Here is a 19,177-nt window from a genome sequence, read left to right as displayed (position 1 = left end):
GGCCAGTAAAATGTTTGTCTATTTGTTTGCAAATGCCCAAGTCCATCCATTTTTTTTTTAACATAGAAAAAAAATTGGGTAGGGTTGATCACAAACCGCAGATTTTACCAGGGTAGAAAGCAAAAATACCAATACTTGGCACAAGGATATGTATAAATAAAAATGGCTAAAGTCTCCAATTGTGTCTCTCTTCTACCAGCTTTGAAAAGTTGTACCCTGGCATTGTTGAAACCACGATAACCAGCAGGCAACTAGGAAATGGCCAAGAGCTATGCAGTTTTGAGAAATAATAATAATGAAAAAACTATTCGCAGAAAATAAATATGGAGTTTTGTTATATCTACATGTCAAAATTTTCCAAATTAAAACAGCTATTTTTCAACATTCACTCAAGTGTTTACTGAACTGTTTAAGCGAAATTGTTTTCAGGTGTTAAGCCTACAACAATGTCCAAGTGCTTCTCGCCGGGATTAGAACCAGAAGACACAAAGCACACAGGCGACCTCCAAAGAGATCAAGGCAGTGGAAGTGCCTTAGATGGAGCCCACGGGAGTTTGCTCTCTAGACGCTTAGGTTCTCTGAATAAAAAGCGTTAAGCTTCCGGGGAATACAGCACGAACAACCAGGACCCCAGGTAAGGCAGAAAACATAATTCTAAGATTTCTTCAGAGGGACAAGTGAAACCCTCCACCCAGGCGCTTCCACGGGTCTCCCGCTTTCAGCCTCTAGACTCCGCCCTAGAGGCGGTCCCGAGGAGGGAGACCCGCCTCCTCATCCTAGATGGCCGGGGGAGACTAGCGCGCGTGCGCAGAGCTTACATCACATCCGCCGCCTGGGCACCCAATTCCGGAAGGTGCAGCACAGCTGTGGCGGCGGGTACTGCGTTAGTGATTAGGGTTTCTTCCCTGCCGGAGGTGGGATACACGGTAGCATCATGGTCGAGGTAAAGTGACACTGGGGCTCTCAAGAGTCGTTTGTCTCTGGACTGTTTTTTTGGCAGTGGGCGTGGGGGATTGAGAGTACCTGGAGTCCGGAGAGAAAAGAGGCTACGAGGGGAGCTATTTGGCCAAGGCCGGGTGGTCTCTTCTTCGGGTTTTCGGGGAAGGGGTAGAAGCCGGATGAGAACCCAAGTTGGAGGTTCAGCCCGGGCGCGAAGCCTGAGATAATTCGTCCAGTCCTCGTTTGACTCTTGGGAGCTGGAAACTGTCCTTGGAGGCGGGGCCTCTGTTGGTGTTCGACCACTGATACTCGCCGCCCTCGGGGCAGTGTCAGTGATTCTGTGCCCTAAAAGATTGGTAGTCTTCTCTATCTTGCGTTCAGGTCGTCTCTTATTTCACCTCTACCCCCAGAAAAACTTGCCATTCTTTACATCTTTTCTTGGCGTGAACATCCACGCTGTTAGCTGGTCTTGTCCATCTTACCCCACATGTTTATTGATTCCATTCACTCTTCTTCATATCCACTGCAGTCCACCTTAATTGAGACCAACATCATCTTTCACCTGGACTGGTGCATTAGCTCCCCGTTGGTTGGTTTCCTTGCTTCCATTTTGTTCTATAAGTTGTTCTGTTTAAAACGTAAGTTGTTCATACCTTTCTTGTTTAAAACCCTTTACTGACCCTATGTTGCTAGAACAAAATATAGGCTGTTGTAATAGTCTAAAAGACCTTACCCAATCTGGACCTCGTCTACCCTTGCAACTACAAAGCACCATCTCATCCACCATACACAGCTGTACTGCGCTCCTTGTATTATTTCAGTTAACTGAACTTTTTTTTACATGACATTTCCATCAGCCTGGTTCGTTCTTACCTCTGTTTTGTGCAAGGCTAACTCCCTTTCTGCTTGGATATCACCTTAGTGAAATCTTTCACAATTATACTTAGTCCTTCGTTCCCTGACTCAGCGCCTTGCTTGTTGCCTTCATAGCACTTACCAAAATGTGGAATTATTTTTCTTTTTATTTGTCTGTTTCCTCTTGAGCATAGGGACCATTACCACCTTTTTATCATTCTATTGTGAGATTCTAGCACAATACCTGCCAGACACACAGTAGGAGCTCAGTAAATATTTATTGAATAAATTAAACTCCGGCATCACTCAGTTGCTATTATACCTGAGGTTCTAGCCAAAGAGGAGCTTCCTCCTCTTCTCTGAACTTGACTCCTGTAGCTTGCAACAAGTAGCTATGGTGAGTGGTATAAAGCTTTTTAGATATTTAAACATGTGAAGTGTATAATCAATCTGACGTTAGGTTATGATTTGTGTAATTTGTAGATAGGTGTGTAATTGCATTCCTTTTTTTTAGGAGGTACAGAAACATTCTGTACACACTCTTGTGTTCAGGTCATTGAAGAGGACCCATGACATGTTTGTAGCTGATAATGGAAAACCTGTGCCTTTAGATGAAGAGAGGTTGGTGTAGTTTTGTTTTTTTTTTCAATTGCTAAAATACTTAACATTCTAATACTGGGGGAAGAGAGCAGGGAGAGGGAGACCTTTAAAGATAAGCTACTCATGGGCTAATTATTCAATAATGAGTGGTGTTTTGGCATAATTTAAGCTGATTTAACTTTTTTTTTTTGGCCTTTTACAGTAAAAGTTCCATTAATTAATTGCATTTTACAAATACCCAGTAATTAAGGGAGTCCCTTTTAGGTATTTTATTTTATAATCAATCACTTTGTATGTGCTTTCAGCTTCCCGCTGCTCTCAGAGCCTTGCTGAGCTGAAATTGTACCTGGCCAGTACCTCTACTCCCATCTTTTCTTGTTAGTATGGTGAAGATTTTTGAGTGGTGGCATATTTTTGGTTCTACATATCCAGCTCCAGTCTGGGATTGCATTATGTGCAGTGTTCCTTCTTTGTCCTTTACCCTTTTAAAATCTACTTAACTCCTCAAACAAGCATTTATATTTAATTTATAAAGTAGACTATTTTTAATAGTAATATAAGTGCGTTTCTTTTTAAAATATTGAACCAATTAAGTACTTTGATTAGTTCTAACTAACCTGTTTGGATACATCTAGTAAAGATTGCTATAGAGTTTTTACTGTATTTATATTTTGAAGGAAAGTATATTGACTTTGAGGTTTCTTAAAGAGTATTTTAGTTTCTGTATATCTTTCAATCAGACCCTTGACAATTTATCATAAAAGGTTTTCTATTAGGTAACAAACTAAAATATTACTTAGGTTTAATGAATGCTGTGTGGTCGAATGTAAGCAAAAGAACAGATACGGTGGGGAAATGCACTTGGAAATTTTTGATTCTTTTAAATACTACTTAAAATCGTACTAGAAACTTTTTCTACATGAATGGGCAAACTTAAGCTAAGTGTTTGTTTTAAAGTATTTATGGATACGTTCTTATGTTTATAATTTCTAAATAGTCACAAACGAAAAATGGCAATCAAGCTTCGTAATGAGTATGGTCCTGTGTTGCATATGCCTACTTCAAAAGAAAATCTTAAAGAGAAGGGTCCTCAGAATGCAACGGATTCATATGTTCATAAACAGTACCCTGCCAATCAAGGTGAGTATGGTATTATCAGAAGTGTCAGACTTATATGTGAGTTTTAAAAACAGAAAAATAAAATGTGTTATTTTTGCCCCTCCTGGCAGGACTTATTGTGGTCATACAGTATTTAATGGCCGTACCAGTATTATAATGGAAGTTTTGATCCTCATGGGAATACTGAGACATTGGTTGATGACTTTTTTCTTATAGGAAATAAAAATGGTAGTATAATGATGGCAGAGATTCTTAGAATGTGGAGAAGGTCACAGTAGAGATTAAAGGAAAAAATTGGAGAATATTCTTAACCTGTGGGGATACCATCTATCTTGTCTGTAATTCAGAAAGGAAATTAAATACTGAAATCTTAGTAAGTAAAGAGAATTCAAGATTCCACAGGAAACCATTTGCTTGGAAGAATTACCAGAGTAGATTGTCACTTGATAGGAGGGCTTTTTTGTATACCATTGCTATATAGCAAATGGTCAAGGACATGGTTTACAGAGATCAAAGCAAAAGTGATCAACTTCCCTTATTTCTGAGGCTTGACTTTAGTTGAGAAAATTGGATAGATCCAGTTGAAAATTTAATATTACTTGATACATTTAAAGAGATGACAACTTTTGTATAAGATAAATTCACTACTGTTGATTTTTTTTTGTCTTTTTTCCAGGACAAGAAGTTGAATACTTTGTGGCAGGTACACATCCATACCCACCAGGACCTGGTTAGTGAGCTGTTATATATTGAAAATGTCTTAAAAATGTCACATATATTTTCACTAACGAGCCAATAATGAGATTCTTGTTGCCTATAAAATGCAAGATAAGCTCAATAACCAAGCATCCATGCATAGCTTTGTAGGTGATAATGAATACTCATATGCCTTCATTCAGCAAACATTCTTAAGTACATATAATTTTTCAGACAATGTGCTAGGAATTCAAAGACAGTAAAACTGTTGCAGGCCTAGTTATTTATTATCTGGTGGTTTAGGCAGACATGTAAATACCACTAAGCTTATAAAAATGATGGAATGTTAGAAGCAGTATCTGAGAAACATGTCCTCTGTCTGTATTAAGGCATTGGTCCACAGATGGAGTGGCCAGTATAACAGGGTAGAGGACAAAAGGCTTAGTATGTAAAGAAAGTACAGGGAAATTGGGTGTTTCTAGTTTTAGTAAGTTACATCCACTCTTGGAAACATTCTGTTAGTATCTGAGGAACTGCTTAATACTGACTTTTGAAACTAATACCCAAATATAATGGAAATTAACTTTACTATTCTGGGCTGCTTTAATACCATGTGGGCTGTGATCAAATCAAATTTGAGTTACATGTTATTAAGCAGTATTTATTGTAGAAATTAAAAACAAAGATGAGCAAAACTTAATCAAAATTTGTATAATATCACTGCCTGGAGATAATAAACATTTGGTGTATGTTTTCCTTCATCATTTTATTTTAAGTGCATGTAAATGAATAATACACAGCTACTAAAAGAAGTTGATTTTTCATTTTAATAGGGGTTGCTTTGACAGCAGATACTAAGATCCAGAGAATGCCAAGTGAATCAGCTGCACAGTCCTTAGCGGTGGCATTACCTTCGCAGACCAAGTATGAAATATTATAATTACAAAGATCTTAAAAGCATATTTCACTGTTCACATTTTTTCTTTTTAAAATTTCTTTATAACTATTATATGACATTTTCCTTTATTAGGACTTAGTAACAATTTAAAGGGTTAGTTTTGCAGAATACATGACTGGAGGCATTAGTTACTTTGAATATATTATTTCTTTTGCCTCAGGGCTGATGCAAATCGTACTGCACCTAGTGGAAGTGAATACCGACATCCTGGGGCTTCTGACCGTCCACAGCCTACAGCGATGAATTCAGTAAGTTTTTCTGCGTCAAATAGCAGGTTTCTAACTTCTGGAACATATTGCCTTATTTCCCTCTTCTTTGGAATTATTAAGATAAATAGCAGCCTGAGCTAGTCATTCATATTTCATAGCCCTAAAACTCAAGTTGGTAGTAAATTAACGTATTTTTTGGAATTTAATTCTGTTATTTGTCTACTTGTACATTCATCAATATATATTTTGATGAAGATAATGTGATGTTGGTATTTATTGCCCACTATTAAAAATGCAAGGAGAGTTTTTCTGAAACTTGTGTTAGTATGTATTAAATATGAAAGTCTTTTTTTTTTTTTATTAAATTTTAAGTTGGTGTGTACAGTTATGTTGAGTGCTGTTAGTGTTGTACTATTCATGGGCTATACAACTAGTCTTATAAATGAGCATTTAGAAATAAGTTTATCTGTTTGTAAGTAAATGGCAACTGGTATTAGTATGGTAGAAATAGTTGTTGAATTATTTTCTACAGTTATTTTATTGATTTATCTGCAGCATAATAAAATATGCTGCCACTTGAAATAAGTGCTGGCTTTACCTCTCAGCTCATCATGCAATTGATTTGACTTTATGAAGTGAATGAATGTGTAACCGCCACATCTCATTTCCTCCTTTATTCCATTCAGAGCACATCTTCTGTCCAGGCTCTCTACCCTCCTTATCAGGGTATAATTTAAGCTTCTTGAGGGCAGGAACTTTATGGGCTTATTTATTTTTTGGATGACTAGATGACTGCTTACAATAGATGGTATATCAGGCAGTATACCTGTTAAAATAGTATTTAAATACTGTATTAGAAGATAAATAGAAGGAACTGTCTTTGCTATATTAAACCAATAATGTTAAAATATAACAGTGAAAGGCAATGGCATTAATACACTTAAAATGACTTTAATATTGGGAGCTTACATGGAGCATTTACTACTTTTTAAATCTTTGTAGTAACCCTATGAAATAGGCACTATTCTTCCCATTTTACAGGTGAGCCACATAGAGGTTACATAATTGTTACCTAATGTCAAACAGCTAGTAATTGGCCAAGCTGGGTTTTGAACCCATACACAGTGATGTTTGCTCTTAAGTCTAATGTTCTGCCTCTCTGTGATTTTATAATTGCTTTTTTAAATTAACATACAGAAAAGTTTATTTCATCATTTATGGAAAAATTCTTTTGTAAGTTCCCTCTTTCCATTTCCATTTCTGAATTGATACCATGAAGCCTTAGGTATGATGTCTTTAATAATAATAATGTCTCTTCTATGTCTAGATTGTCATGGAGACTGGCAATACCAAGAACTCTGCACTGATAGCTAAAAAAGCCCCTACAATGCCAAAACCCCAGTGGCACCCACCGTGGAAACTCTACAGGGTGAGTGATTCTGCATTTATTTTATTATGTGAACCATGATTGCTTTCTAGTTGACAAGCACTGAAGAATAGAATAAGGAGGAAAAAGAGTGAATATGAAAAGCTGGTAGAGCGATCTGAGGTGGATTGAGAAGAATCTTAGGGAGTATCTTAAAAGATCTCTTGGGAAGGCGACTTCTTTAAGTAAAAGTTATACTTGTATTTTATATAAAATAGTATGAAATGTCAAGATAAAGCTACTAAATATGGATGGCAGACTAAATATAGAAAAAGTGTTCAAAGTATTTAGTTTGAAGGTGAAGGGGGAAAACACCATATAAAGAAATTTCTTTGGGCCTACCAGTTATTCTTTCAACTACAATAAATGAAAATGATTCAGAGTGTATCATCTAAAAGAAAATGGACATGCATGCTAACTTCAGCAGCACATATACTAAAATTGGAATGGTACAGAGAAGATGAGCATGGCCCTTCCACAGAGATAACACAGATTCGTGAAGTGTTCCAATTTTGCATTGCTTGCCTGTACCAAAATATCTCATGTACCCCATAAATATATTTCTACTGTGTACCCACAAAAATTAAAAACAGAAAATTTTAAAAAAGAAAATGTACATAGTAGGAAATGTACAGCTACACATAATATGTATTTTAAAAATTTTATTTTTCAAATGATTGTACAGTAAGAGCCTTTTTGTTTGACATACAGGTCTAATGAATTGTAATAGATGTATTGATTTGGGTAACCACTACCACAATTAGGATATAGATGTTACATCACCTCAAAAAACACCCTTATGCTATTCACACTTTCCTTCACCTCTGACAATCACTGATCTGTTTTCTATCACTATAGTTGTCTTATTTTGTTTTTCAGTAATTTCAGTTCTAATTTATTTTTAATTTTTATGGCTAACATAATAGATGTGCATATTTATGGACTACATATCAAATTTGATACAAGCATACAGTGTGTAGGCCAGGCATGGTGGCTCATGCCTATAATCCCAGTGCTTTGGGAGGCCTAGGCAAGTGCATCTCTTGAGCCTAGGAGTTCAGTACCAGCCTGGGCAACACAGCAAAACCCCATCTCTACAAAAAAAGACAAAAATTGGCTATGTGTAGTGGCGCACACCTGTAGTCCCAGCTACTCCAGAGGCTGAAGTGGGAGGATCACTTGGGCTCAGGAGGCAGAGGTTGCAGTGTACCCACAAAAATTAAAAACAGAAAATTTTAAAAAAGAAAATGTACATAGTAGGAAATGTACAGCTACACATAATTTAATATGTATTTTAAAAATTTTATTTTTCAAATGATTGTACAGTAAGAGCCTTTTAATACTTTTAAAAAAGCCAAGATCATGCCACTGCACTCCAGCCTGGGCAACAGTGACACCCTATCTCAAAACAAAAAACAAAGAAAAACATACAGTGTGTAATGATCAAATCATGGTAATTGGGATATTTATCTCCACAGTAATTGGGATATTATTTCTTTGTATTAGGAACATTCCAGTTTTACTCTTCTAGTTATTTTGAAATATACAATAAATTACTCTTAACTGTAGTCACCCTATTGTGCTACCAAACTAACTAGCCAAACTAGTGCTACCAAACTAGCTAACCAAACTAGTGCTACCAAACACTAAATCTTACTCCCTTTATCTAACTGTATTTTTGTACCCATGATCCACCCTTTCTTTATCTTCTGCCTCCCCATTATTCTTCCCAACCTCTGGTAGCCATTATTCAACTCTCAAGATCATTTATTTTTTAGCTCCCATATGTGAGAGAGAGCATGCAATATTTGTTTTTCTGTGCCTGGCTTATTTCACTTAACATAATATCTTCCAGTTCCATCAATGTTGTTGCAAATAACAGAATTTCATTCTTTTTTATGGCTGAATAGTATTCCATTGTGTGTATGTACCACATTTTATTTATCCGTTCACCTCATAATGGACACTTGGGTTGGTTTAGCTGTGTCTTTTTGACTATGTCATATAAATGAAATCACACAATACGTACTTCTCGAGACTGGCTTCCTTCACACAGCTTAATACCTTTGTGAGTCATTGAAGTTGTTGCAAGTATTAATAATGTATTCCTTTTTATTACTGAGTAGTATGCATTATATAGATGAGCCACAATTTGTGTTATCTATTAACTCACTGAAGATAAATTTCATATTATTGTAAAATATAATAGTCATTATCTCTTAAATTTATGATTTGAAGATGGGAGGGCAATTCAAACTCGGGCTGCAGTTAAACTTAAATACATTTTAACTTCTATGTTAACCTGCCCATTCAACTTTGTTTTATACAGGTTATCAGTGGGCATCTTGGCTGGGTTCGATGTATTGCTGTGGAACCTGGAAATCAGTGGTTTGTTACTGGATCTGCTGACAGAACTATAAAGGTAATAAGGAAGGAAGAAAAAATAAACATGACTTTGTGTTTGTCATGTAAGTTTAATCAGTTATTATTTCCTGTGGCAGGAATTGCTATTGCAGTTCCTCTGTTATTTTAGACCTGAATAAGGAGTAAAATTTATCATTTATACTAGTGAGTGTTCTAAATAAATATGTTTGAAAAGTGGTATTTAAACCACTTTTTCTTTACCTGCTGAATACCTACCACTAATTCCTTTATACTTACATTGTTCTCTCCAACTGGTTACAAAATTAAGAGCATGCTCATTCATAGAAAATGTGGAAAATATAGAGAATTATGAAAGTACATAGACCTGTATATAATCCTACCATTGTTAGATATTTGGATAAGTTTCATTTTAGTATTTATTTCCATAAGCATCAATACCTTTACTTCTAAGCTCTTTTCCTGTGTGTGTATCTTTTAAAAATCATTCTTAGTATGTAATTTTGTATCTTGCTTTTTTCACTTAACATTGTATCAAAGGCATATTCCTGTGAAAAATTTACCATCTTTTAAAGTGGTTGCATAATGTTATATCATTTAGTCTATAATCTGTTTTCCTATTGTTGGACAGTAGAGTTTTTAGTCTGATTTTCACCATTATAAGTAATACTGTTAAGTTTTGTATATAAGACTTTTTCTGTATTTTAAATTATTTTGTTATGGTAGAGTTCCATAAATGGAATAAATGGGTCAAATATTTTTGAAGCTGATAACCAAAGTACAAATTACTTTCCAAATGGGTGAATCGATACTTGCAGTGTATGAGAGGATCCTTTTCAGCACATTGGTTGTACATTCCTTTACAAATATCTAATATGGTAAGCAAAAATGGATACTTAATCTTTTTTAAAAACTTTGTATAAAATTTCTAATGAGTTTGAACTTTTTCATATCTGTGTTTGCTGCTTTTAGGGTTTCTTTAAGTTGTTGCCATCCTCAGTTAATTTAATACCATACTTTTCTTACTGTTATTATCAAAGATATCATTTATATAACAAGAAGGTTAACCTTTTGTCATCTAATTGCAAATATTTTTCCAGTTTGAGCATGCTAGTTTTTTTCTTGCTTTTATTTGGAGGGGAATCATTTTGCAAAATTTTTTATTTTTACATATTTGTTATCTTTTTCCTTTTCTCTTTGAAAGCTCAGTTTTAATAATCAGGATTCTAAAATTTTGTTTTGCAGTAACCAGTGAAAGAAAACAATAAATATTCTTTGATTGCAGATCTGGGACTTGGCTAGTGGCAAATTAAAACTGTCATTGACTGGGCATATTAGTACCGTGCGGGGCGTGATAGTAAGCACAAGGAGCCCATACCTGTTCTCTTGTGGAGAAGACAAACAAGTGAAGTGCTGGGATCTCGAATACAATAAGGTAAGCTTGGAGTTAAGGATTTAAAACATTATGAACTACGGTTTATCTTTCTAATTCTAGAAGTTTTAACTTTCCTGCTTTGTCTTTAGGTTATACGGCATTATCATGGACATTTAAGTGCAGTGTATGGTTTGGATTTGCACCCAACAATCGATGTGTTGGTAACCTGTAGTCGAGATTCAACTGCACGGGTAAACGGGATGGAGTTGTGTATTTATCTGTAAATATATTGCATCTTCTAGGGTGCACATTTGGTTTCAGAGTCTTCAATTGATAGAGAATTAAAGATAGTTGTCTTGAGTCATCAATATCCTAGCCCCTAAGTTTCTTAACTTGCATTTTTTTCCACCTTAGTCTTCAGTTCTGTGGCCTCACCATGTTAGTGTTATTAGTGCCCTGCCCCTGCAATGTGATATTCTCACGTTCCATTCTGTAACAACTATTGTCCATTAGTTCTTTCATTCAATAGTCTTAAAAAGTAATCCTATCATACCCATTCTTAGACTTTCAGTACCCTGATCTTTTAGCTTTTTAGAATTCTTGCAAGTTTTCTCCTATTTATATTCGTCCTCCAGTTTATAAATCATTATCTTTCACTTAAGCATTTTCTTTATTATATTCAGACACTAGTTGTGTAGTAAATTTTCAGCCTTGAATTGATCCGGTTATCTTCTTGAGATGATGAATACCTGTTCTCTTTTGTAATATGTCTATTGTGTTTTTATAGATTTGGGATGTGAGAACTAAAGCCAGTGTACACACATTATCTGGACATACAAATGCAGTTGCTACAGTGAGATGTCAGGCTGCAGAACCACAAATTATTACAGGTATGATCGATACTTTCCAAGTTCACAGAATATTCATGTCAGAATCCATGTTATTATACATATGCTTTTAATATTCATGATGACTCTTGCTCTGTATTGTGTTTACAGTGTTTCTGTGTCATATTTTAATTACGGACAATTGAAATGTATTCAAATGAAATTTCATTCCACTGTTTTTACCTCATGCTTTTTACATACCATAGAGTATGCCATACTAATAGTATCCTGTAATGTCTGACTTGAATACTGTGTTATGAACAATTAAGTATTATTTTATAGTGTCAAAATTATTTTTCTAGGAAATTGAAGTTAGAAGACAAAATACCTTGAGACTAGTAACCTTTAGAGCTGATGTGAATCTTACTTTGCTCTAAATAAAGTTAGTAACAATGGATCTTTAATACTAGAAAATAATTCCCTTGCTTGATGTATTTTATTAACTTAAAAAAATCATAGAAATTTTTTCCTTTTCACTAGGGTATACAATCATATATTTATTTCTTATTTGCATGTGTTTTAGCTGTTCAATTGACAGTGAATCAGTTGCTGTATTGCATTTTTTTAAAGCATTAAAATCAACCTAAAAATTTGGAATTATGAAGAAATTAGCCAAGACTAATTTGCATGTGATACGACTTTCATTTAGAACATATATGTTTTGGAAGGATGCTTTGTATTTTATTTAACTTTTGCATTATTTTTCCTGGTCTATGTTTTGAGGGATATATGTGTTTGCATTACAGGAAGCCATGATACTACAATTCGATTATGGGATCTGGTGGCTGGAAAAACAAGAGTGACATTAACAAATCACAAAAAATCAGTTAGGGCTGTGGTTTTACATCCAAGACAGTAAGTGTATTTTCCTAATTAGCTTCTTGTTTTTCTTCAGTTCTTAATATAATGCCGAAATGCTAGTGGTGTTAGCACTACTTTTGGCAGTCATTTAGCTGCTGTCATTTCTAGGCCTGTGCTGCATAGGAACGTGTGTTTCTTTTATTTTCCTCATGCATTATTTTGCTTCATGCCCTATAAAACATGAGGAAAGCCTTTTACTTGATAACAAATAATGTCAAATAAGACAATGTAAATCATGATTAAATGCTGCATGTCAAAATAAAAGATATTAGTGGCTGGGCTTAATGTTTTGGACATAAATGATATTGGACACTGAGACATTCATTGAATAGTTTAATTCTTAAGGAGGAAATTAATATATGTAGAAAGAGAAATAATAACAACTGTGGACATTATAGTCAGAGTATTTAAAAAGGTGGAGCAGCCGGGCACGGTGGCTCACGCTTGTAATCCCAGCACTTTGGGAGGCTGAGGCGGGCGGATCACGAGGTCAGGAGATCGAGACCACGGTGAAACCCCGTCTCTACTAAAAATACAAAAAAATTAGCCGGGCGTGGTGGCGGGCGCCTGTAGTCCCAGCTACTCGGAGAGGCTGAGGCAGGAGAATGGCGTGAACCCGGGAGGCGGAGCTTGCAGTGAGCCGAGATTGCGCCACTGCACTCCAGCCTGGGCGACAGAGCGAGACTCCGTGTCAAAAAAAAAAAAAAAAAAAAAAAGGTGGAGCATAATATCACAACTATTGTTTGTTGTATCAGATCACTCTGACACTTTTCTGGTTATATTCATATTCTTCCTCTCCTTCTTTTCCTCTTCTCTGTCTTCTACTCTCCATACCCTTTTCCCCCTCTCTTCTTCCTTCCTTTGCTTATCTTTCTCACTCCCATTTCTCCTCTCCTCCCTCCCGCTCTCTCTCTTCCTCTTGCCCTCTATTCCTTTTCTCCCTTTCTTCCTGTTCCTGTCTTGCTCTCCCTCCCTCCAAAAGAGTTGCATAACACATTGCCCTTCATGTGAAATAGGGCTTCTGCACATTTATTGCTCTGGCTTAGTGCAGAGCATTAAGGAAATGAAAGGAGAACAAAACATTAATCTAGGACTTAAAATATACTGTTAAAAATGTGAAGGTCTGATTTAACCTTGAACAAATGTCTTAATATTTTTACATTTTGATATGACTGTTTTGCTGAATATATAAATCATTGAGTACACAATGCAAAATATAACTGAAATAAGCTTTTTAAAATCCACAACTTTATTTAACTTGGTTTACTTTGTCATTAATTCTTTTTAATGTTATTTCAGTTACACATTTGCATCTGGTTCTCCAGATAACATAAAGCAGTGGAAATTCCCTGATGGAAGTTTCATTCAAAATCTTTCCGGTCATAATGCTATTATTAACACATTGACAGTAAATTCTGATGGAGTACTTGTATCTGGAGGTAAAATAAGATTTTTATAATAAATATGTTTAGTCTGTTATTTTTTCTTTTAATGATGAATAAACATTTGTAATGCTTCTAAGCTGTCACACTTAAGTATTATAGCAGCACTTGCCTGGTTAGGGCATATTTGCATGTTATTATGTGTGTTCATGCATATTCATAATACATGTAGTATATTTCATAGCTTAGTCCTCTTTGAGTTCCCATCTAATGAATTTCAGGGATTTATGCTGGGAATTGCTTAAAATTTTGTTTATTATTCTGGAATTGGATGTCAGATTTTGAGGTGCTTTTTAAGATCTGTAAGTTCTGAACCCAGCACAAATGAAAGTAGACAAACCAATATTAAGAGAAGGTGGAGTGCCTGTGTCTTATGTATGTTTATAACCGTAGTATTCCCATGCCTGGGCTAATGATGCTTAATAAATGTTTGTCAAGCTGTACTGCTGAGGGGATACCAGGTGTAACTAGATTTTTCCCTTTAAGCTGACAATGGCACCATGCATCTTTGGGACTGGAGAACTGGCTACAATTTTCAGAGAGTTCACGCAGCTGTGCAACCTGGGTCTTTGGACAGTGAATCAGGAATATTTGCTTGTGCTTTTGATCAGTCTGAAAGTCGATTACTAACAGCTGAAGCTGATAAAACCATTAAAGTATACAGAGAGGATGACACAGCCGTAAGTTCTCTGTTTCACATTCGTTAAGTAAAACAGCTATACCAATTTGGCAGCGTATTCTCATTTAATTATCAGAAGGAAAAATAATCTTTATAGTATTTAAGATATTTGTCTTCTTGAATAGCGTCCATTTATAGATTTCTATATTGTTTCACTGATGCCAGTGAATCCCTGGATGGCTGTAATTTTATCCCAACTTTCTTTGTTATAGTTGCTGGGAAATGTTGCACCAAGAATAACAGCAAATAAATAGATTGCAATGTAAATTAATTCGAGAATCATAAGCTTTGGTGTTAGTAGAATATCCAAGTAGAAATGTTATTTTAGATGGAAAACTACAAACTAAACATAATGAATCCATCCATCTGTTGTTAGACTTGGATAATGCCAGAAGTTTATCAACTCTTCCTAAAATTGTCAAAGAACTAAGTGTATAATGCCAATGAATAATGTTAGAGTAGATACCTTATTTTTGTTAGAAAGGAAGCCTATTAGACATGAAGCAAACTAATAATACTTTATTTTAACTCACTTTTCTATTTTTAGACAGAAGAAACTCATCCAGTCAGCTGGAAACCAGAAATTATCAAGAGAAAGAGATTTTAATGAATGTGGAATTTTGTCTCTCTCTTTTTTTTTTTTTTAATTAAAAAAAAAAAAAACTTGGCGTTGATGAGGATATCCAGTCATTTTGTGCTCTGGCTGGGAATATAAAGGAGAAATTCACTTGCTTCAATCATTGCTGCTTCATATTTTACAATAAACTGTCTCCTGTCCCCTACCCCTGTGTTTTTATTTCTAAAACAATTTGTGATACTAGGAAGATGCAGATAATCAAGTAAATGCAGGCTTATTGAGCATAACTATTCTAGATGTAATATTTTGATAGTCTTATTAGAAAACCCCCTTTTTTAAAAAAATGTATGAAACCGATTATTAGGACATTTGAAGGAGCAGTAATTTTTTTTAATCCTTTAAAAACTAATATCTGTGACTAATAATTTGAGATTAAAAGATTTGAAGTCTTAATTTATGTATGTTTATTCCAAAAACAGTTTTTGAGTGTATGTTCTACAAAGTTCTGCACTAGATACTGTTCAGGAAATAGACAAGTAAGATGTGTCTATCCTCTAAGACTTCCAGTTTGGTAGCTTAGTATAGAAATGCTGTAACAGGTTCAGGTGAAATGCTGGGGGAACAGAAGGGGTATTTTTCTCAGGAAGGATTGTGGAAGACTTCATAGAGTAAGTGGCATTGGAGATAACCTTGAAGTGAAGGAGGACGAAGAAGGCAAAGAGATGAGGCATAAAGTGATGAAACCAGGCACAAGAAAGTGTGCGGTGTGTTCTGGGACAAAGAACGTTCTGCTACTGTCGAATAATGGGGAGTAAAGCTGGCTTGTTCTGGGGAAAGCTCATATAAGTATGGATTTTATTCCTCAACTAGTAGGATACCAATACTGGTATTAAAACTTGGGGAAAATAACTGGAGATACCAGTGCAGCTATTTAAAACTGTAGCAAGGGCTGCAATCTTGTCTAGATTTTAAAGAGAAGTTTTAAAGTTTCTAATACTGATGCCTTTTTTTGGTAAATACAAGTTTTCTAAATCCTGCCCTGGGATCCTGATTCCCCATTATTCAAGAAGATTTGTCAGACTTCACCTTCTATAATTAGAAAACACAGTTATAGGAACAGTCAATTTTTAAAATTTTCCAAATTAAAAAATTGCACCATGATTTCGAACGAGCACTTCCAATTACATTACACTTCCATCTTGCATGCCATAGGTGGGAGTATAATTGTCACAGCCTTTAGGAATGTAGTTTTCCGGGATTTATTGAAACTGTTTGAACCTTTTGGCTTACTAAATTCATTTCTAGGAAACTGCCTAATGGGTATAATCTGACAAGTGTACACAAGCAAATTCATTGCACCTTTGTTCTGTAATACTTAAAACTAGCCCAAATGCCCTGTCAATAAGGGACTGGTTTAATAGATGGCACCTTTATGCAATTTGTTTCTAAGTATTCATTAAGAGAGTGAGGAATGTCTGGATTATTAGGGCAAGATTTCTAAACTTGGGTAAGAAAGTTGTGCAAGCATTTTTGTGAACAACTCGTTGCTCTAAAATATAAGTAACACCACGTTACTAACAGTAGCTTTGTTAGGAAGCAGAATTATGGAAGAACTTTCATGGCTGGCTTTACATATTTCTATAATGTTTTAATTTTCTATAAGCATGTATTTCGTAAACTTAAATAAAGAAAAAAGAACACTACACTTGCATTCCTGAGAGATTCTGATATGCCTTCTAACAAAAATCAGAGGTGGATGCTGTTCCATCTCTAAAGGCCAAGAAATTACTAGTACAAGGAGATGAGAAAGCCCCTACCAACCTGTCTGGCAACGCTTCAACTGTTGTGTTCAAGTTAGGTATACGTATCAAATTCTGAAAAGCATTTAAAAAAAAATCTGTTTCCCTGCTCCATGCTGCCCTGTATTACAGTGTTCTTGAATCCTCTCTTGCATTAAGTTCATATACCATAATGTGTTCATGAACCCTATGAAAGATGCAGAATTTCATGGGTGTGCCCTTTTACTTACCTGACAGACATCCAACCAGGGTTAAGCTCAAATCTCTTCCACTGCCCATTCCGTATAGCTTGAGTGTAGTCAAGCTATAAAATGTTACCAAAGAAAAACAACTCCACTGACTGGACTCATTCTTGGTCTGTAACCACATATCTCAAGTGGGCCATCAATAATGACCAAATACACATTTCCATAGTTAATGCCTTTTGCCTGCTGTTAGGATGAGCAATCAGCCTCACAATTCCCTCTGTGCAGTTGTTGCCATACACTCTTGCCCACTCAAGGACCTTGCTCCCGTGATTAAACTCTTTCTCTCCTGTACCGTGAATTTCTTCCCTCTGCCCTAAATAAGTGTCATCAACAAATAGGTTGCCATACTGCTTCTTAGAAAAAAAAATCACTAAACCTATTGTTTCCCTCTAGGAATATACCCATTTCTCTACTCTTACAGCCAAACTCTTATTAGAGTTTTTGATAAACTTATTTCTATTTCCTCACTTTACATTTTTTCAACCAATTGCAAAAAAAAATAATGAAAATGTGTTAAACATTTTTCTTTTGAAAAAAGGAATTGGTAAGTTAATGAAATAAGGAAAAATAGTAAATAAATACTGATTTTTTTGGTACAAATATAGGTTAAAACTAGATAAGCCAGTTAAACAGAAGTATAAATAATAGAAACAAAGGGAGGAGGGAAGTAATAATTAAAAGAGCTCTGTCCAATTCCATGCCATTCACCAAACAAAATGATTAAAGAAAAAAATAGCCTATGGCTATTTCAAAAAGATACAGAAAACATGAACAGATTAATTTCCATAAAAAAATGAAGTTGTTAAAGACAGCCACCTCTAACACATACATCACTAACCCTGAAGAACTTCAGAATTGCATCCTAAAATAATTTAAATGCACTTGAAATTTTTCCTAGGACCTAGATAAAGAAGGAAATCTTTCGTGTGTTTTTAAATGTTACTATAATAAAGACACCTAAATCCAATAAAGAACAAATAACTTGTGATTTCATCTCACTTATGGATGCAAATATTATTAGGAAAGTTTAATAAAAGAATCAAGCCACATACCCAAGTGGAGATTATTCTAAGAATGCAAGGATAGTTTACTATTAATTAATATAGCTAATTAAGTTAATTAGCTATATTGATAATTAGCTACATAGATTTAGATAAGGTAGAAAATATGAGCATCTTCATAGATGCCAAAGAAGGGATTCTATGCATAGAAAAAAGCATATATGTGTATATATATATATATATATATATATTTTTTTTTTTTTTTTTTTTGAGACAGTCTTGCTCTGTTGCCCAGACTGGAGTGCAGTGGCACAATCGTGACTCACTGTACCCTCTGCCTCCTGGGTTCCAGTGATTCTCCATATAATTTGAAATTTATTCTTGGTTAAGAAACTTATAACAAAGCAGTAGCTAGATACTTCGATTAAATATGACTCTTCTTTCTTAACTTGGTCAGAGGAAGTTTCTCCTGAAACTTCTTTAGGAGAGTTTAGAAAGCTGAAAACCAGAATTCTCATGGAGAATTTCTGTCTTTCATTGAGAATAATTTGTTACCTAATTAACATATCAAATAGAAATATTGATACCTGAGTCATAAATTATAGTTTAATTTTGTAAAAACTGAAGTTTACTGGACTCCTCTGCCTTAGAATGGGAGGAATGGGTGTGCTTTCTGCTTGATTTAAAATTGTGACACTCCTATCTAAATCACATAGTACACCCTAGCTATCGCCTATTTCTGCTGTATTTTTCTCGATTATTACCTTTTATTGTTTGTTTCACCCAATAGAATGTAAGCTGCAAAATAACAGGTCTATCTTAATCACCAACGTGTTGGCTGGTATTCACTATGTTTTGTTAGATAACTGAAGTCAGAAATTTTAATAATTAGGAAATTGGAAGAATCACCTTCAGTGATCTGATTTGAATTTTTAAACTTTTGTAACAAAAGCATATTATTGAATGAATTATTAAACAATGGGATTTCAGAAGTAATTTTAACAAGGTTAATTTATACATTTATGAATTTAAAATGTAATAACATTTAACAGCAAACTCATAGATTTGGAAGCTACTTTGATGTGATTAAGCTGAATTTAGAAAGTGTGGGTTACAATCTCACA

General features: G+C 35.0%; 1 protein-coding gene and 1 non-coding gene across 3 annotated transcripts; both read left to right on the top strand.

Annotated features, from left to right (window-relative positions):
- The first annotated feature begins 807 nt into the window (after window positions 1-807).
- On the top strand, window positions 808-15,210 carry PLRG1 (pleiotropic regulator 1). Of its 2 annotated transcripts, none has more exons than XM_055276193.2 (15): window positions 808-943; window positions 2,309-2,415; window positions 3,392-3,534; window positions 4,190-4,216; window positions 5,043-5,133; window positions 5,328-5,415; window positions 6,704-6,805; window positions 9,132-9,224; window positions 10,470-10,619; window positions 10,709-10,810; window positions 11,347-11,449; window positions 12,193-12,301; window positions 13,607-13,746; window positions 14,236-14,429; window positions 14,976-15,210. In XM_055276193.2, exons 1-15 carry the CDS (start codon window positions 935-937, stop codon window positions 15,033-15,035), a joined length of 1,518 nt encoding a protein of 505 aa, XP_055132168.1. In that variant the 5' UTR covers window positions 808-934; the 3' UTR covers window positions 15,036-15,210. The 2 variants fall into 2 exon arrangements, with proteins under 2 accessions (XP_055132168.1, XP_055132167.1); XM_055276192.2 differs by having other exon boundaries at window positions 4,190-4,243.
- Window positions 7,214-7,318, top strand: LOC129481405 (U6 spliceosomal RNA). Its single transcript, XR_008657408.1, has one exon. It is a non-coding gene; the product is annotated as a U6 spliceosomal RNA (small nuclear RNA).
- Window positions 15,211-19,177: the final 3,967 nt, after the last annotated feature.

This window comes from Symphalangus syndactylus, chromosome 4 (genome assembly GCF_028878055.3).
Source record: "Symphalangus syndactylus isolate Jambi chromosome 4, NHGRI_mSymSyn1-v2.1_pri, whole genome shotgun sequence".
Classification (NCBI taxonomy): Eukaryota; Metazoa; Chordata; class Mammalia; order Primates; family Hylobatidae; genus Symphalangus; species Symphalangus syndactylus.
The sequence above is the reverse complement of the archived record's forward strand: the minus strand, read 5'-3'. Positions and strand labels throughout refer to the sequence as shown.

Excerpts from the sequence above, each read along its gene's own strand:
- PLRG1 (XM_055276192.2), top strand. Across the intron at positions 3,535-4,189 it reads ACAGTACCCTGCCAATCAAG|GACAAGAAGTTGAATACTTT; the intron begins GTGAGTATGGTA and ends TCTTTTTTCCAG. Across the intron at positions 10,620-10,708 it reads GGGATCTCGAATACAATAAG|GTTATACGGCATTATCATGG; the intron begins GTAAGCTTGGAG and ends CTTTGTCTTTAG.